At 35.7% G+C, this 21,379-nt stretch overlaps 1 protein-coding gene across 1 annotated transcript in view; it reads left to right on the plus strand.

Annotated features, from left to right (window-relative positions):
* Nucleotides 1-21,379, plus strand: part of HCN1 (hyperpolarization activated cyclic nucleotide gated potassium channel 1) — a 403,649-nt gene that overhangs the window by 328,193 nt on the left and 54,077 nt on the right. The window contains exon 5 of the mRNA XM_027604233.2: nucleotides 8,560-8,706. Within this exon, the coding sequence (XP_027460034.1) occupies nucleotides 8,560-8,706 (147 nt within the window). The remainder of the gene's footprint in view (nucleotides 1-8,559; nucleotides 8,707-21,379) is intronic.

A 21,379-nucleotide genomic window follows, 5' to 3' on the forward strand; every position in this document is an offset into this window, starting at 1 on the left:
TTTTTACTTCTGTATAACTGATTCATTCCTCTGCTTCTTCCATCCTTGTGATCATTACATTCTGCTGGTTTTGAATATTGGTTATTGCATTTTTCATTTTGGCCTGTCTAGTTTTTAGGATTTTTTATCTCTGTGGTAAGGAACTCCCTGGTGTCTCCTATGCTTTTCTCAAGACCAGTATCCTTATGATTGTTGGTTTAAATTTTGGATCAGGCATATTACTTATATTGGTTTCCCTGGCCATGACCCTTTTGTGTTCTTTCTTTTGGGATCAATTCCTCCATCTTGGCATTTTGTCTAGGTCTCTGTCTTTTTCTCTGTATTAGGAAAACCTGTTATGTTTTCTGCTCCTGAGAGTAATGGCTTTATAAAATAGAGGTCATATACTGTCCAGGGCCTGGCACTTTAGAAGTGTCTCTAGTGAATGCTGTATGCACTCTGCCACTGTGTTTCATCTGCTCTTTCCCTCAAGCAGTCCTCTGTAGAGTTTCTCTTTGCCTGCAGTGGGGAGTGCTTGGGCCTTGGCCAAAGTGTAGCAAGTTTTAACTAGGAGTGCTCTGGTCTACACCTGATGTTATTTCCACTAGAGCTGAAGATTTGTGGAACTCTATGGTCAGTGCATGTGATGCCTGAGGTGGGTTTGTGCTCTTTTGGGGGCAGGGCTCACTGCACTGGTTCTCAGGCACACTTGCCTCCGAAAAACAGCTCCTGCAGAGGACAGGGGGAAAGGGACTTGGTGTTAGTGGTTTAAGCTACCAGTATTGGCACCGTGCTGCTTACTGAAGTTAATTTATGCTGAGGGGAGGGCAAGGGAAATGGCACTCACCAGCTTTTTTGTCCCCAGAGAGGTAATGCCACGTCGCTCAGATGCGCTCCAAATCTCTCTCATTGCATCCCAGGGAATCCTCAGATCACACAGTTTGTGCCCCTCCCAGGCTATCTGCCCTCCTTCTCCATAGGAGCCCTGCAGCCCCCACCGGACTCTACACCTGCCATATATGGGACCTCTAAAACTCCAGTTTTTGAGTTCCACTGGTTATAAAAACTCTCGAAAATTAGCCCCTCTTGTTTTCCCAGTCAGTGGCTTTGGGGAAGTGTTTTCCTTGTGCATTCCTCTCTCTCTCTCTCTCCCCCTCCCTCCCTTCTCTGTAACAAGGGTTCCTTCCTCTCCACAACACCGGTGATCCGTTTCTCCCCCAAACCATGTCTCTGCACCTCCTACCTTCCATGATAAAGCCTCTTCTCTCCCTCTCATTGTGCAATTTGTTTTCAGTCCTCAGATCAATTTCTTGAGTGTTCAGAATGATTTGATATTATCTAGTTGTGTTCAAGAGACAAGGCAAGCCTAGAGTCCTCCTATTACTCCGCCATCTTAGCTCCTCCCTATCATTACAGTCTTAAATTACACATAGACATCCCACAGGCTAAGAATCTGCTCTGGGTATGTGCTACATTGTAAAAAGTGTCCTGAAATACTATAAAACATCATTACACAGTCATTCAATGCTTCTTAAGAGAAAGACTTCAAGAAAAAGTTGACGACTTACATGTAGTGTTTCATAGATTTGAAGACTGGTGTTAGAATCATAAAATGAGAGGTACATTTGATTTAATGAGTAATTATGAATAACCATACTACTTTTTATTTTTATGGAATTTGCTTTTATAATAAAATGAAAAGTATACTCTCTGATTCCTATCTTCCAGGAGCATTCAGTATGTAAAATCATGCTTGGAGACCTGAAAATTATCTACTTTTTCAGATGTACACAGGACTGTCTTGGTGATGAAGAAAACTCTTCTTATTTTCAAATAGAATACATATACTTTGCACGTGTTTTTATTAACTTCTGCTGTGTTCCTAATTGTTATAAACATTTTTGGAATTGTAAGAAGGCAGCTTCTCTTTTCTAATCAGTAATTTACTTCTACTTTATAGCTGTGTTTAACATAAAACCTGATATCACAGATTCAGACAGAAACTGCAAATTCTTTAAAGAATAGATTCATCCAGGTTAACTTCAATAGGCTAGAAGCAGAGTCTCATATTTAATAAATGTTCTCTGAATAATAAACAATAACAACTTGTAATAATAAAATACAAATCCAAAATTTCAATCCATGTGGGAGACTCTCCCTATCTGGCCTCCTCCACTGATACCATTATTACAACACAAAAGAGTCAGAGATCATATTCTTGGTCTCCTTTACCCAAAGAATTTTCAGAAAGTATGCAACAAACCAGATTTTCAGTCAGTGACTACTTGCGTGCAAACACTTCAGCAGTTCGGCGGTGAACAAGACGGGCAAGGACGAACACTTAACAAGTAACTGCAGGTGCTCTTAGAATAACTAAGGCATAAACTCAGCATTTTTTCTAAGTGTATACCAAGAGGACTTTAAGTGACCAAGGAGTCAGAGAATATTTCCTTGATGTAGTGAGATTTGAGGAAGAAAGTTAAAGAATGAATAGGAAATTATGTGGTGGGACAGCATTCCAGATAGAAGAAAGTGCGTGAGCATCCAGAGACTAGAGTAAGTTTAAGAATATTAAAGAAATTTAATATACCAGGGCATAGTGAGCAAAGGGAAAATGTACATGATAGAGCAGGAATAGGCCAAATAGGCCCAGAAATCAGACCTTGATCCTGAAAGCAATGGGAAGCCATTAAAAGGCTTAAGGGTAAGGAGTGACAATAAGGTTAGCATTTTAAAAAGATTTCTGTCTGGATGATCGAAAAGAATAAGAGTTGCAGTCAGGCATGCACAAATAGATACAGAGAATATAGTTAGAAAGTTAGGAATGAGTTTAGAGGAGAGATTAAGTTACATAGTAATGGTGATACAGGAAAATGGAAAATTATTGAAACTTCTGGCAGTAGAATTTATATGATTTGGTGGTCTTGAGAATTGGGGATGAAGTTGTAGGGGATATAAAATAAGGTGATTCAGTTTTCAGATAAGGTATCATTCATAGATATAAAAACAATATAAATGTGATTAAAGCTTCTATTTTAGATTTATTAGAATTGCTTACATTTACCATGCTATGATTCTAGCTCTCCCCTATTAATCAGAACAAGTCAGAGACATAGTTACACTTGCTGTTTTCATTTCCATTTCTTACTTCCATTCACTCTCAAGTTATTGCAATCTGTTTGGAATTAACCCCATTCCTGATGTTTACACGTAGTCCAATGAAACCACTTAAAGCAAAGTCACCAAAGCCTTTACTGAAGCTAAATACAGTGGACACTTAAACTTACCTCTATTTAGACATCCCAAACATTTCAGGAATGAAAGTATGCCTTAAAATTGTTTTTTAAGTCATATGTTAGTAGTATATTTCTAAACTGAACACAAAATTATGGAAATAAAAGATCTAAAAAAGAAGATATTTGGAATTAAAATTGTCTCCAAGAATTCCAGGGATTATTCAAGAATGTAGGAGAGATGTAGGGGAATGTAGAGAAAATGTAGAGAATATAGGGAAAGGAAGGGAGAAATGCAGACAAGGAATATATGAAATACATAATAAGAAACATGGATCATATCCAGTATAGAGGCTCAAATGCAAAAGTTCAACATCCAACTAGAGTAGTTCCAACCTAGAATTCTATGTAGTTAGTTTAACAATTTTATGTAGGTTAGTTTAACAATTGAGTTTGAGTTTAAGAGATATTTTCAGACAAGAAAAAATTCAAAAACCTATATCACATTTAGTATTTCTTAGTGATTTCCTTGGGGATTGACTCTAGCAACATGAATAAATAAACCAAAAGAGAAACATAGGCTCTGGGAATAGGAAACCCAACCAGGGATGTTATAAAGGGAAATCCTAGTGGATATCAGCTAGGATAGGGATGCTGGAAAAAAATTTCTTGTGCAAAAAATAAAAGTCATTAAAAATCCACAAAACCAAAGGAAATGTCATCAAATGCTGCACTTGGCATTGTGGTAAACAGAGTAATGCAAACACTGTATAACTGCTTTGGTAGGTTCAATTTCAGGTACAAAATTACAATCCACCTTTATATTGTAAAAGTAGAGTTGACAAAAGTTAAAAAATAGAAATGAAAGAATGAGTTTGTTACATTTCATTTGGTAAACTTGTCTAGAGTTTTCTGAACAAAAAATAAAGATATAATTATGTTATGTAAAGTTACAAAAGAGACCGAGGGAAGAATTAGCACTAATGACACAATTGCAGAATGAGAGAGAAGGTGAGAAGATATGGGGGGCTGTTAGTGGCTACACCACTTTTCCATGGCAAAAAGTCAATAAATGTTGCCTATAATTGATCCACATAAGAATTAAAAACAGAAGCATATTACTTAGCAATATAGACAAAACACCTTTTAAAAGTGGTAACATGGGCGGAGTGAGTTTAATAATGGAATGTTGTCTTCATTATATATATTAGATCTCATTTTTAGTATGTTCATGAAATATTTTTATGTATCATTTTAATTGCACAGAAAATTTTGAAAATAAAAGTACGTTAGAATTTTAAATGATAATGATGTTATAGTCTCTTCTAATATTTTTAAAGATGTTTTTATTTATTTTAGAGGGGGGAGGCACAGAGAGAGAGAGAAGGCAAGAGAGTCCTAAGCAGAGTGTACTGGGTGCAGAGCCCGAGACCCTGAGATCATGACCTGAGCTGAAGAATCAGATGCTTAACCAACTGTGCCACCTAGGTGCCCCAATAGTCTCTTTAGATCTGATGGGATGAACTTTTGATTTTATATATTCAAGAAATAATTGTATTTGCATCTTTGTTTTTCAAAAGTCTCTTCACCAGTGACTATTAAATGTATCAACTTATCTTTCACATATTGTATAGTATTACAACTAACAGAAACTTTTCCATATTATCGTTTTTTTAAATTTGTCATCTTATATGTAGCTTCCAACACCTAGTTTATTCCATTATCCACCTACCACTAGGTTGTTTTTCAAAGAGTTATTATTATTTTATTCTTCATATCACAGGCAGGTCTATTTTCATTCATTATTTTTCAAGTCTAGTTAGGTATAGGGAAACAGACAAAAAGGAGTGGCTCCTGTTTTCGATAAGTGTTATGTTCTAACAAAGATCGTTACCCAATTTCCAAATTCACTGGTTATGGTGCAGTACATTTTTTCTTAGAATATACTTCTTTTGAGTACATCCCGCCCCTTGAAACTTTATCCTTCTTTGCTCTGAGTCGAGGTTTTTTGGTTCTGTCACATCTGGCTGGCTAATCTCAGCTCCCTTAACTTGATCAATTTCCAACTGCTTTTAAAATGTAGGTTCCACTTTTTTTTAAATCTCTTTATTTGACACATTATCCCTTAGTGATCTCTTAGTCATTGACTATGTGTATATTTTTTTCTTCTAAGTGCCTGACTTACATATAAGCATTAAGCTGTGCCATAGGCATCTTAAACTTATCAAAACTGAATTTCCTTTCTGTCCCCTACTCTCACACAAAAGTGCTTCCTTATGCCCTAAGATAACACAGTTTTTGGCAGATAGAAGTAGTTCTGATATTTTAATGTAGGGAAGGCCTTTTTAAAATACAGACTGCTAGAATTTCTGGTTCTGTAGGTCTGGGGTGAAAACTTCAAATGTGCATTTCTAACAGGCTTCCCTGTGATACTGGTGATTTATCTGCACCTTAACTGCAGTTTGAGAACCATTGGCACACAGCAATCAGTTAATATGTGGTAGGTCAATAATTACTATAAATTGATTAATGTTTAAAATATGTAATATGGGCTCAAAAATCAAATTGAACTCAGTATGATTAAATGACAAGAAATATTCATAGAACTTTAGTCTGAAAGAACAAAGAACATTTGGTGAAACACTCTCTTATTGTAGATTAGTAAACTCAAGTATAAAGGGATTAAATGATTCATATGAGGAAAAATAACTACATTCCACCAATCCTGACTTTCCATAAAAATAAAATAACTTTATGTGTAACATTTGTATTTAGCTGATCAAGGATTAGTTTTCTAATTCAAGATAGACATTGAGCAGATTATTTTTTTCTCTAGATAAGTAGGCCCTTGCATATAGGCACAAATTTTGTAAAAATGAATTGAAATACTACTAACTTCTAAGGCTGCCTCCCATGCCCACTGAAATGCATGCAAAGAACAGAGAAATCTAGAGCTTAATACCCTGGTTAAGGTTAAAGATTCTCACCAATCGAAGCAGTGTTTGGGCAAGCAGTTTTTTCAGAAAAGTAAACAGAGATTACTTGACCCCTACTGGTCCTGAAGAAAGTTGAATCCTTTATTTGTCCAGAGCTGAAAGGACTTTCATCAATGCAGTGAGTGTCAAAACTGTGGCAGGCCTGTGCTCTTAAGCTGTTTTATTGTTTTCCCAAGTTTGAATATTTAACAAGATTCACCAGACTTTACTTGTATGAGGCATTTGTTTAAAGGAAAAGGATTACAGGGCTTTGGAGAAAGAGAATGCACACATGGCATCAAAGGCCCAAGAACCTTTCCCCAACATGAGCTCCCCGTGGGCTTAATCTTCAGGCATGTGGAACATGCTGAGTTTCTGGCTTGATCCACCAAAATCTGTGCAAGGAGCCTTGGTTTGGGGGGGAGCTCAGCAACAAAGCTCTCAGTAGCTCTTTAAATGGTCAAGCCAGAATAATCAAACCAGATAGACTAGCTGCAAAGCATTAGTGCGAAAGTTAAACTTGGGGTTTCCAGTGGAGCCTCGGACCCTAAACAGTACAGCAAATATCCCACTGCCCTCTTTTTGGCTAAAAGAAAAAAATCAGATGCATGGATATCTCTAGAAATAAAGATAGAGCTTTTTCAGTCCAGCTGCAAATCAACTTTATCCTACACAGCAGTCTTAGAGAGGTCACTGAAACTTCTTTCTTATGGACCAGCTGCATGAGGGTCAAGCAGACTGAATCCCAGGTCTCTAGAAGTGGGTTACCAAGATTAGGTAGACATTACAGATTCTGAGCTCTTCAGGAAAAATTAACCAATCCTTCTCAAGTATATGCTAGAAGCCACTTACACAAGTGACAGTGAAAGCATTGGTGTCTAAATATAAAATGCTTAAATCATAATCAAGTTGCTTCAGAGAGAGATATATATAGGCCTGCAAGCTTTAAATACTCGGGGGACAGTCTGGTGACCAAATAAAGAAGTCTCATGACAAAGTTGTATTTCCTTTAAGAATACTAATCTCCAAAAGGGAATGTCTTAAAAATAGGAATGTTTTGTGAAAGGAAAGTATGTCCAAAAAGTTGAAGAAATATAATAGGTTGCTGTTTCTGATTAGATGTATGTGTTATCAAGTACCAATTACAACTACACTAATTATGGACAAGGAATGGGAGACCTCTAAGTCATCAGGAAAAATGTGAGGAAAAGAAAAATTTCCATGTGTTCTCCAAAACACAGCAAGTGTGTTTTTTTAAGGGAAGAATCTTATTCCAGTATGTTTATCCAGTTTTATTACCTACTTTTTTATTTGTATTCAATTTTATCATCTATGCAATGAAACTCATTTGGGAGGCTCTAATTAATTGTTTCAAAGTATGGTCTCATGGCTACCTGCATTTGCAACATCAAGGGAATGTTTCTCAAACTTAAATGTGTATAGGTCATCTGAGAATCTTTTTTTAAGATGTGGACTCTGATTTCATAGGTCTGGAGTAAAGCCTGAAATTCTCTTCTAATAAGTTCCCAGCTAATATCTATGTTCCTTTTTGATTACCAGGGATTTATTTTCAAATTGTGTATGTGTGTGTGTATGAGTGTATGTATAAATTCACAAAAGCAGATACATCAAGGGAATCAATCTCTGGAGTTAAGCCTGAAAAATCTGCATTCCCAAAGTCAACTTTACCCCAAGTTTTATCAACAATTAAGCTTAAGAACTACTTGGTTAAATGAATTTAAACATCTAAGTTAAATTTTGGCTATAAAATTACGTGGATCTAGTCTCATCCTGATACTCTTTTAAGTCCTAAATTGAAGGGTGACATATTCTCACACTTTTCAGGCCATCTGTGTTGCTTGAGTATCTATGACTTGGGAACAGCTGCCAAGCTCTCTGTCACTAAATTCAAATTTTAATTAGGTCTGATCTTTTGCTAAAAGGTCTAAGATAAAACCATTTGTTCTACCCAAACCTAGGAGATTCTGTATTTGGATGAGGGGCCAAATATAACATGATACTTCTTCTAGAACACAGCTAAAAAAAGATTCCAAAAAAATAACATCACATTTTTTTCCTGTCTCGTCACTGGCTTTTCTGGGGTGACACCTTTAAATTCACTCTGAGCTCCTTTCATGCCCCTCCACAACTCAGTTCTCTACAAGAAATGTTTACCTAAATAAATCCCTCGCAGAGTATGTGACATGGAGTAGGTACGTTACATCCTTGTACATTAGTTCCTTCCCCTCAAAGGATTTCTTCTTTTTGTTACTGTTATTCAAATATTATTGAATTGAGCACAACAAGGTAACATGATGATTTCTCATACGGCCTAAGAGTGTTTTCTAATTTCCTTTTTCCTTTCCTTACAGTATAAGCAAGTGGAGCAATACATGTCATTCCATAAGTTACCAGCTGATATGCGTCAGAAAATACACGACTACTATGAACACAGATACCAAGGCAAAATCTTTGATGAGGAAAACATTCTCAGTGAACTCAATGATCCTCTGAGAGAGGTAAGATTAAGAGTCCTCGATCTCCATGGTACATGGTCGTGGTCGATTTTCTCTTTTCATGGCAAATCTCCAAGTCCGTGTTATGATACTACTCAAGAAAAATCAGAACTAAATGTTAATACATCTTTTTTTACCTTCATTCTCCCGTATGTTCTCCCGTATATAGACTTTTAATTGTTGAAAAAAAAAAAGTACTGGAAAATTGTTCTTGTAATCATGATTGTCAGAACAGTTTTATCTTCGATATCCGTGGTTATGAGAGTTCCTTCATGTGCCCTCATTGTGTCTTCCACTCTATCCTCTCATGTTTACTGAACTGTTTCTTTATCTTCGTTTTGATTTCTCCTCTCTTCCCATGTTCATTTCACGTATTAGACCTTAGACCCTGATTACAGACTAACCTGACCTGTTGTGAGTAATTCATTTCCTCCTATCTCCTCATTAAAACACTTTTGCCTTGGAGCTTCTTTCCATCCCTCCCTAGAAGGCTTCTCTCTGCCCCCGGGAATGTTCTGGTCACTCCTAGACCAAAAGAATATTGGTGTGATTGTTCATATTTCTAACACTGCTTTTCTTTCCTTTCTTTCTTTTACTACCAACCTTCTCAAATGATTACTATGTAGTCATTACAGTGTGTGGTTTGATCTCCACTTCTTCACTGTAGTTGTTTCCTTGAAAGTTATCGGTGATCTGTTATTCATCAAAAAAGCCTTTGTCTTTGAACCCTTGATGGTCCTTTTAAACTGTTAGCAAAACACACAACCTGAATCTCTTTTTTGGGCTTCCTTAGCACTGAACCATTACTAAGCCTTAGGCTTTTCATTTTGCATTTCTGGATTGGTTCTTTTTTTTTATTTATTTCTTCTTTCACATTAATTCTGTAAATATTGCGCTCCAAGTTCTTGCCAATAACACTGTTTTCTTAAAATCTACATGATTTTCCCGACTCCATATATAGTAAGCTGTGTAATACAGTCATTATCTTCCATTACTAAACCATTTTTCCTTTGCAGTCTCTCAGTAAATGTTTTAGTCATTCTCTCAAATCATTTGGAATGTAAAATTGTAGTCTTTTTTCTTTTAATCTTTTTCTGCTCTGCCCATCCAGTCAATCGCCAAATGCCATCAGTTCACTGTGGCAGTCCATCCCACACCTGCGCCCTTATTTCCTTCCCCACCACTATCGCCCTGACCTTAATCTTCTCATGTGGACAATCGGAACTGTCTCCTTAGTTTGCCTTCCAGCCTCTGGGCTGTTTCCTCTAACTACCATTTAAAACATCATTGCCAGATTAATCTTTTTTTTTTCTTTTCATATGCACGAGCTACTCATTTCTCTGCTCAGAAACTTTCACTCTTTACATACAAAGTTAAATCAAATTTAGTCTCCCTAGGCTCATATTCCAGCCCTTCTGTGCTCTAATTTCAGCTAAATTTCCAGCTTTATTCTCCCTGCTGCTCTACGTGTTCCAAAGTGGCCTACAGCCAAACTGTGCAACTTGCTGTTTTGCAAAAATCAATTATAATTTCTCACCTTGCATCATATGTTTTTCAGAAATGTCTGTCATCTGTTAGCAAAATCTAGTTCAAATATTTCTTTATTTACAACTATTTTTTTTTTTATTTTCCAGGGTAGATTTCATCTCTCTTTTCTCTGACCCCTAATGCACTGAGTCAACAACTCATATGTGCTCCTTATCTATTCTGTCTCTGTTATCATTAGTGTTTCATATTTGTTTTCTCCACTTTTGTCTTGAAAGTTCCTCAAAAGCAAAGGCTTATTTATAGTTTAAAATTTTCTTGAAATTCCTAGTACATGTAGCATATATTAAATGCTCAATAAATATTTTCATTGCAACTAACATCTTTACCATTTATAACCATTCCTAAGCTTTTGCATCTCCTAAAAGTTATTCATAATTTTTTGAGCCTTAAACTATCAGTTGAGTTTGTCAATAAAGGAGCTAAACATCTGCTGTTGATTAGCTTATTTTCTTTACAAACACCTCAAATAAGAATATCATTTATTTATTTATTTATTTTGCTTTGGGAACCCCAATTTAAACTTCATTTTTTGTTGTATTTTTAAAAATAAAATAATGTGGTTTTTTTTAAATCTATCAATATGCTTTGCTTTATCTCTTTGTTGGATTACAGAATTTGTTTTAAATCTAAATCCCCTAGGGTGCATGGGTGGCTCAGTCCACTAAGCATAGGACTCTTGACTTTGGCTTCAGTCATGATCTCAGGGTTGTGAGATCAAGCCCTGCTTTGGGTTCTGTGCTGAGTGGGGAGCCTGCTTAAGATTCTCTCTCCCCTCCCTCCCCTACTTTTTCCCTTTCTAAAATAACAATAATAATTATTATAATAATAAATAAAAAAATCCAAATCCCCTTCACCGAAAGGCAGAAGGTCAGGACACTGGAACCAGGCTGGGTTCTCAAGGGCCCAGAGTGGTTCAAAGACAGGCAGGAGAGGCCATAGCAGGGAGACAAATATAATCCAAGAGACAGTATCAGATATTAAGACTAAATCAAAAGACAGGAAGACACTATAAAACTAAGGATATATTTCAAAGAAACAGGAAAGGGGCACCTGGGTGGCTCAGTTGGTTAAGCGTCTGCCTTCGGCTCGGGTCATGATCCCAGGATCCTGGGATCGAGCCCGCGTCAGGCTCCCTGCTAGGAAGCCTGCTTCTCCCTCTCCCTCTGCCACTCCCCCTGCTTGTGCTCACTCTCTGTCTCTGTCAAATAAATAAATAAAATCTTAAAAAAAAAATACAAAGAAACAGAAATTTTAGGATTCCAGCATAAAATGTCATTGAGGGAATAGAGAAAGCCAGGGTAAAAATGAGTGTAAAAGCCCTAAAGTTGCATGCTTAAATGAGAAGCATTCCTGTGTGCTGAAAATGCATAGTGTAGTATAAAATTGGGATAACAAGAACATCTTCTTAATCGTGTGTATTTTATTAACTACCCTTGCTCTTGCCACACATTAACTTAACTCTGATCTTCATTGGAAAAAATGCACTTTTCATTTTTACCCCCTACACCCATCCACAGCGATATGAGACCATATGTCCAATTTCCTTCTTTCCTACAACTATTCAGTCACTAAATTATGACCAATGTTTTTCCTCATATTTTCAAATACCATAATTCAGGGTCTCAGCATCTTTTAATTCAACATCTGAAGTGTTCTCACAACTGTTCTCCCTGCCTTTGATCTCAGTTAGCTCAAATGCATACCTAGAAAATACGAGTTTGACGATTCTCCTCTCTTCTTCCTGGAACCTGCTCATGATCTCCCGTCCCCTACAGGAAAAAGTCCAATTTTCTTGACAATGCATATGAGACACTCCATGCTCTGCCTTAATCTTTACTTTTCTCTATTAATACTTCATCAGCATGGAATTGTTCATAATTTTCTGGGGAAAAGAAAAGTGCTGTTGATTGCCTCATTGCTTTTCCTCATGCTACTCTATCTTCACTCCTTTCGATTAAGTTTATATTCCACTTCCCAGTAAGCATTCTTACTACACATGAACTTCCTCATAAATTTTCCCTGACCACTCTGTCTCTCACATTGTATTTATCACTTGTCAGTTTATTGTTTGTCTCTTCTAAGACTATGAGCTTCTTGAGGCTAGAGATGATGCCTTAATCTTTATATCTTTATTGACCAGTTATAATAGGAACTCACTAAGTATTTACTGAGTGAACAGCCTTTAACAGAATTATGAATGAAAAAAAGACTAAGAGTTTGACTACTTAATAAAATTAGGGATCTTATAAGTGAATTCATTAAATGCTCAGACACTTAACACCTTAAAAGGTGAAAACCATGTTCTCCATTTGTTCCCTGCTTTTCAGCTGTTGCTCATCTGGCATCAGAATTATGCAAAAGCCTACATTTAATGTTATACTGAGTTAAGACTTTATTAGAAAGGAAACAAGATGAGTAGGATAAGAAAGTAAGAAGACACATAGCAGAGAGATAACAGGAGTCATTATTTAACTAAAACTTGAACCTAAAAAAGCCAGACATGTTTTCTGAAGAAAAGTTCAATAAGGACAATGAGAAATTACATCTTGCTCCCTATTAAATTGGACTATTATGTACTTACTGTATTAAAGTCATAGTGGTAGATCACAAGAAATCTTTTTAACTTAGACGTTAAGGCATCAACTTGGGCAAAGGCATATTTTGGTCACTGTTGTGCTCCTAGCGTCTAGAAAGTGCCTGGCACCTAGAAGACATTGAATGACTGATATCATAAATGTCAAATGAGTGAAAGTAGAATACTCAGAAGAGGAAAGCTGGATTATTTGTTATGTATTTTATGACAGAAGGTAAAAATAGAAGATTTGCATGGTATACACATACACATGCAGTGTATAATTGCTAAATATATGTTCAATGTTGAGTCAATCACCATTTTATATTGCAACAAGACTTTTAACTTAAACTTCTTCATTGTGCAGAAAGCTTATTTTTATGAAAATATGTAGCCTAATTTGAGATGCTAATGTATACTAAAGAACAGTGATTTCTGCTAACACAAGTCTGGGTACTCAGGAATGTATAGAAGTGAAAGGTAAGTCAAACCTGCAGACTCTCAAAAACATGCAAAAGACCTATTGCTTAAAAATATAAAATGCAATATTAAGGAATGTGAAAATTATCCTATATTCATAATCAATTAAACCCATATTATGTTTTATCCATTTTATATCCCAGCTTTTTTTTCAATGTGTCTGAATACTTTTAAATATGAAGACTTTCAAAGATATAAAGTGGCAGAAAGAATATCACTTGAATGATTTTTTAAAGCTCTTAGAAAAATTTCATACCGCATGTATGCAAATTAATTCTGTTAGTGGTTACTACAAAAACACTACTTCATTGAGTGCACTCTTCTATTTCCATTTCTGTGGCATAAATTAGGTGATTTATCTTTTCATATGTTGGAGACAAATTGCTGAAATGCCTTTAACAAATATCTGGTTCATTCTTATTGTTCTTGTTTCAATAAAAATGGTACCTCCTCAAAGAGGCCTTCCTGAGAAGTTTATCTAAATGAGTTCTCTTGAAGTCCTTCTCCATCACATAAGCCTTTTTGTTGTGTACAGACCACTCTGTTGTCTTGGATCCAAGAAGGCAAGGACTTTGTCTTTCTTGATTTCCACCATAACTTCAGTCCTTAGTACATATTTAATAATTACTTATTGGATAAACAAATGCAAAGAAAGTTTGGATGTCACACTTTGCAAACCATCTTAAGGAATCATTGATTGTTAGAGCTCAAAGAGAGCATTTTATCAACAAAACAGTGGTGTTCATGTGGATAAAAAGTGATGCCCAGAACTATGAAGTACTCCGGCCATAGCATATTCTTAGTATCACTTTCAGTCATACTATGGAAAATGTGGTTTCTCACGTATAACAAAAGGATGCTGGCATCTCTAGATTCCTCTGTGATTTTGATTTTTATGTATATACTATAAGCCAGCATGTTCTATTTTGCTTGTGGTTGGTTTTTATTTTCTTTTTAACTTTCTTTAGATATTTGCATTAGTGATTTAGACAGGATGAGAGAAGGGGATTTTTTTTTTAAGATTTTATTTATTTACTTGAGAGAGAGAAAGATTGTGAGATAAAGCATGAGTGGGGAGGAGAGGGAGAAGCAGGCTCCCCATGAGTAGGGAACCCTACATGGGGCTCGATCCCAGGACCCTGGGATCATGACCTGAGCCGAAGGCAGACACTTAACCGACTGGGCCACCCAGGTACCCCAGAGAAGGGGGTATTTCAATAGAGTACCATTATAGAAGGTAAATAGATACTCTGTCCAATTTCTATAACCCAGTAACATCAATGCAATAGACAAAAAATACTTATTTTTATATTCTATACCAAGTCTTCCCAGAGTATTGTCGGTGGCTCATGGAAGAATTTTTGCTGGCCTCCCTGTCCAAACTGAAGTAGTAAGCCACCTCAGGATGGAGAAGATTCAGAGCAGCAGATGAAGTTGTGTGCCCATCCTCAGGTTAGGCCATATGACCTAAACACTGGCTCCACTAGAATTGCCAACATTCTGAGAAGTGACTATAAAGTCATCTTAAAAAATTATCTTCACTTCACTGTGAACTAAAATACTTGGACCAGAACAACTGTAATATTCTGAGAAAATCTTTAAGATGATGCTCAGAAACTTGGCATTGTGAATTAAAGCTGATATTTTATGATGTATGTATTCATTTTCTATAATCTTCAATCTCTTGTTCTTCTGTGGCTGTATCTAGTCAAAATTCTGAGTCTGCAAAGCCCAACTTAATCTCTAGAAACTTCCCCACCCTCCAGTTGTTATTTGACCTGGGTCTGCCTAGAGAAAGATTTTCTTTCTTCTCCTTCCATTCACTTAAAATAAGCTCTTATTCTCCCACAGCTGCTCAGAAGGATCCAGTTTTATTATTTTAAACTATTCAGTTTAAATCCCTTTTATGATACTCTCAGTGCCATTAATAGTCATATGTATGCCTTCAGTTGTACAACAAACAGTGAATGAGAAGCTACTATGGAGGGACTATGCAGGATCATGGTTAAGTGCATGGCCCTGGTTCTACCAGCCCCATTTAAATCCAGCTCCACAACTTACTATATGTATGACTTTGGGCCATTCAGTAACTTGTATATATTTCACTTTCCTCATTTTTAAATGTGGATGATGGTGATAATAACTACCTCGTAGAGATGTTATAAAGATTAAATGAGCAAAAAGTATAAAAAATTAAAAATGCATCTGGCACACAGTAAGTGCACAGTAAAGTTTAACTTTTGGTATTACTTTGATTCAATGAAGAATAAGATACAGTCCCAGCTCTCATGGCTTTTATAGCTTAGAGACAAAAATTTCAATAATCAATTATAACTGTGTGTAAGTGCCACAAGAGGGTCATTCAGAGGGTGTTAGGCCAAACACAGGAGAGACAAGTCCAACCTTATCATATGTCTCATTTCTTCTGGAATGTATTCAAACAATCTGCTGATAAGTTCTTCCTTCATTTTAACAGGCAATTTTCTGGAGACAAGTTCTTAGCATCAAAATTTGGCATTAAAATGTTAGGATCATGATACTGATGAATGCTTTAGCAAAAGCAGGCAGTATATTTAAAACTAAAAAATTAATTAGAAAAATTCTGTGAACTATAGCCCTCTGTTTATGAGAGCCTGTTGGAATGTGTACAAAGTAAGAAGGTCTGTTTTTAACATGATCAGATTTATACTTATTTGATTAGAGCAAAATGGCAAACTTAACTGTCGAGAAAGAGGTTAATGCCCTTCTGAGCCTGTCTCCAAAGTTCAGAACTGATCTATTTTTAAACAATGGAGTGTGAAGAGCCATGGGCTGAAAATAGGTACAGATCATGTGTCCCAGTAGAATATAGGACGTCAGTATATTTCATTTTCACAGAACATGAATCAGGCTGAGAGTATAATACTGTCCTTCTGACCTTTAATTTGTTGAATAGACTGTTAGGGAAGAAAGCATAATTTGCATGTGTATTTACTTGTGCAATTCTGAATCATTTTTTTTGAAGTACATACTTGTTGATTTTTAAAATACCCTCTAAAATATGTTTAGTTAAGATTAACTAAAAGAGGCTAGAATCATAGAATTGTAAGTTTATACAGGGATCTTATAAATTATCAGATATTCATATAACAGGCACAGTAACAAAAGGCTAGAAAGACTAAGTGGCCTGGTCATTGTCACATTGCCAAACAAAGAAATTGAGTCTTTTTCTCTCTTTTGGTGTATTTTCCCTTGCATCCCTGGTTTCTAGAAAACAAATAGACAAAAAACATTTATCGATTTCTTAATGTGTGCAAAACATTGATCCAAGCATGATGGGAAGGTAAATTGTAAAATACGGTTTTAGTTTCAAAGTGCCTACCATATGCTTGTAAGAGACAAGATAGAAATACATGCAAAAAAAAAAAATAAACTATAAAAAAAGTTAAAGTACATTACTAAAAATACAAGAAATGTAAAAAGTTCACATATAGTTAATTGCCAGAGCAAAGCTGACACTACATACTGAAATTCTAAATGGATTGGAGACTTACATGCACAACTTGAAATCATAAAACTCCCAGAAGAAAACACAAAGGAAAAGCTTCTTGATGTTGATCTTGGCAGTGATTTTTTTGGATGTGACACCTAAAACTTGAGTGACAAAAGCAAACATAAATAAGTGGGACCACATGAAACCAAAAAGCTTCTGCACAGCAAAAGACACAATCAACAAAATGAAAGACAACCTATAGAATGGGAGGAATTCCGTGCAGACCACCCATCTGATAAGACATTAATATCCAAAATATACAAGGGACTCAAATGACTCAAGAGCAAGAAAATAAGTAGTCCAATTAAAAAGTAGGCAAAGGATGTGAATAGATATTTTTTTGTCACTCAAATGCCCAACAGGTATTTGGAAGGATGCGCAACATCATCAGTCATCAGGGAAATGTAAATTAAAGCCACAATGAGATATCACTTCACATCTGTTAGAATGGCTATTATTAAAAAGTCAAGCTATAATAAGTGCTGGTGAGGATGTGGAAGGGATATCGGGAAAGGGGAGTGGGGAAGATAATATGCATTATTATAATGAGAGAGAGCCAGACCACTGGACCTTTTCCTTGATTTTTCCTAACATTGTTCATTACTTCCCTCCTTCCCCCCCAACAAGGTTTCTCTAGTGGCATTGTTTCTTTCTAGGGCTTCAAAAATTAGTCCTATGCAATACTATATAATTCCACTTATATGAGGTCCCTGGAATAGACAAATTCATAGCAACAGAAAGTAAAATAGAAGTCACCAGGGATTGAGGGGAGAGAGAAGGGGGGATTATTGTTTAATGGTTTCCAGAGGTTTTATTGGAAATGTTGGAAGAGTTAGATGCAGTGGTGGTCACACAGCATTATGAACATATTTGTGAACTACACACTTAGGAATAGTCAATACTATAAAATTGTTATATGAAAATTTTAAAAATTAATCTTATAAAATAGCACCCAATCCTATATCTCTAGTTTGGATCTTTAGAGCCATTTCCACCTGCCACCTGCACTTGTCACCTGAAGGCCCAAGATGCTTCAAACTCAATACAAAAATAAAGCAAAATCCTTTCTCCATATAACTGAATATCTTTGGAGATTTATTTCTCCCCAGACCAAAGAGCTCAGAAGTTGTTAAAGTATGTAGGTTGTGTTCCATGTCACTTCTGAGTGATCCTAACTGGATCATGTATGTATCTTGCCACTGCCCACTCCCTCACTTTGGGAGCTGGGGTTCTGCTGTGTCTTGGCAGATATTCAGAAAGGAACAGCTTCCTCTTTCTTGCCACACTTTACCATCCTAACTTGCTCTGTAAGTTTGCCAGGGTTGCCATAACAAAATACAACAGACTGCGTAGCTTAAACAGAAATGTATTTTTTCACTCTTCTGGAGGCTGCAAGTTCAAGATCAAGGTGTCAGCAGATTTGGAGTCTTCTGAGACCTCTCTTCTTGGCCTACAGTTGTCCACCCTCTCCCTCTGTCTTCCCATGGTCTTTTCTCTGTGCTAACATATGCTGGGTATCTGTTTCCTCTCCTCATAAGGACACCAGTAAGATTGGATTAGGGCCCACCCTAATGAATTCATTTTAACTTGGTTTCTTCTATACAGACCCTCTTTCCAAATAGGATCACATTGCAAGGTACTGGGAATTAGGGCTTCAGCATATGCATTTGGGGAGGATACAATTCAGCCTAAAACACTTGCCAATGCATGCAGTGCTCCATGCAAGTCTAACTAACGTGGTATATAAATGAATGTTTAATGCATCTTAGGATGCCTGTCTGGTTTTAGGGCTGGCCTGATTTCCTCATGTCCTTTGCACATGTACATATGTTTTATACACAGATTATTTCTATTACTGACTGTTAATGATGAAAATGAATTTATGTGGATTGTATTTTAAATTCTGAAATATAGGTTCTTATACATACGTTTTATACACAGATTATTTCTATTACTGTTAATGATGAAAATGAATTTATGTGGATTGTATTTTAAATTCTCAAATATAGGTTCTTATCAAATTCTCCAACAACAAACACCTTCTCTTGGGATTGTCTTCTAATTCACACTACTATCTGCTGGTTCTGTTTTAATAATATTTTTTAGTTCAGCATATTTCTGAACACCAGTCTGCTTTACTTGCTGTATTTGACAGTTCAGATCAGTCTATGTTTACCATGTCAGATAGGCTTAACACTTACTCTGCAAATTATTCTTACAACTTGCTTACAGCTTGTAGACCAATGGAGCTGCATTCTGTTGGAGTTTATACAAATCTGTACAGGGCTTCAGCCTGGGATACCACACAGCAGGGCTGAGATACAAGGTCTCCAATGAACACGCATGTTGTCAGTATACAATTCCTTAATATAGGTTTGTTTGGTCTGTTTCTACCTCTTTTTCTTTGCTTCATAATCAAATTTAAGTGAATGTTAACTGAATTTTCTGTCACTTACTATCATTCTGCCTGGTACCTAATGGAACAATATGTCCTTATGTTCTAGGAAGGCAAATCAATGGGACGATGCTAAGACTAAATTAATTTCAAACTTCATTTGCATTTGTATTGTAAGGCATAAATGTGATTTAATACCTCAAGACCAAATTAGATGCATATGAGAACTCTAATAACAAAAAACATTAAAATGTTTGAATCTGTCCATCTCAAAATTCATCTTGTTCTGATCAATCCTTTACATGCAGGCAGATTTCATTTAAGCCACTTCATCATAATTGGCCATTCGTATATGCAGAGGTTTTAGGCTAATTACCTTTAACATAATCTGAAGAGACTATTAATCTAGCAACTAATGAGATAGCTGGGTTTCAAAATAAGTAATGGTGGAAAATGTCAGTATTAAAGAGGCTATTGCAGACTATTTCTCTGTATCTCTATTGGGCTTTTCTTAATATAACTATGACTAATACAAAATGGAATATCGTGTGGCCATTAAAAAGAATAACAATGAGGACCGTGTCTCAAAATGGGAAATATTTTATATTATAAAGATGTGGAACAAAGAAACAAATGTTGAATGTATATTATCATTACAAAATATTAAGGTGAATAAAAGTTTGTCTGAAGGGAATATATAAACATATTAAAACACTTATTAAGGTGATGAGAATACAGAGAATTTTTTCTTTTATATATTTTAAGAGATGTGTGTATGTTCATTTTTTTCAAAGATTTTTTTAAATGCACCTCTTTGCTAATACAAAAATACTTGATTACTTTCTTCTTTAACGAAATGGAAAACTGCAATAGACTAAAATTGAGGCATTCCATATTAATTCAGCAATCCTCCTTTTTCTATTTCTAAACACTTTCCCAAAATAAATATTAAAGGTAAATATTCCTTAGATTTGTTGTTTATTACATAGTTTTTGATATTCAAATTATTTAGGAGTTGCAAAGATGCTTTCTTTAAAACATAAGATGGATTATCTCAACTAGAGAAATAGATTATCTTAAATCTTCCCAATAAGACATAGAAATCAAGGGAAATGCTTTCAGTTTAAGAAATTGAAGCAGTACCTAACTTGTTAGCTAGTGTTTGGACAAATGCTTAGAACACTTTTAAGCATTAAGATATGCCTGTGTGGGCCAATTTTCTCACACATGCAGTCAACCATCTTGCAATTTAGAAGGCAAACCACCAGATCAATACAAGCCTGTTAGGAATGCTGAGGGAAATTGTTTTTAAATTGCCTCATGTGTTTCCTTTCTTAAAAAAATAATGGAATGTATATGTACAATTCACCTTCCAAATTTATTATATCAATAGAGCAGCTTTATTATAAGAATCCTTTATTTTATTCCTTGACTTTAGCCACAAGGGAATTTCATTGACTCTGCCCTAAGAATATCTTATCATTTTCTTTTTCGGAAGCTCTGCACTCAACTTTGTTTTTTAATAAACAATCCTCACCCCTTTTTTTTTTTTTACCTGACTCAATATTCTTTTCCCAAATTACCTTGAAGCATTTGTTTCTTTGAAAATATGGAATATGGTCTATACAATTTATTTGATCTTAATCAATACTGTTTTATAGTATAGCTATAAATTACAGTGGTTAAAACAGATAACATTGAGTGAACATTATTAAATGCTTTACTTGTGTTAATTTAATTATCATAGTCTATGATAGAATTGCTAGTGTTATCTCCACTTTACAGATGGGAAGATTAAGATTTGAAGAATCTGAGTCACTTTCTATGGGCACAGAACCATTTAGTTTTGGAATCAGGGATTGAATGTCCGTGTGCACACACACACACACAGAGGGAGAGAGAGACTAACCCATATTTATTTTACAACTTACAATTATTTTATACTGAATATATACATGTACATTTTCTTCCCTCAACTAGGTGTAAACTTTCAGATACTTCATTTTAGGAACCATGGTTTCCAAACCTGACTGCTTATAACTTTGAGTGTGTTATTAAAAGTAGAGATTTTGAGTCATATCTCTTGGAGATGTAGCTCCAGATTCTTTAAAACAGAATTCGAGCCTTGTAAACTGTATTTTAGTAAAGT

This window comes from Zalophus californianus, chromosome 5, assembly GCF_009762305.2.
Source record: "Zalophus californianus isolate mZalCal1 chromosome 5, mZalCal1.pri.v2, whole genome shotgun sequence".
Classification (NCBI taxonomy): Eukaryota; Metazoa; Chordata; class Mammalia; order Carnivora; family Otariidae; genus Zalophus; species Zalophus californianus.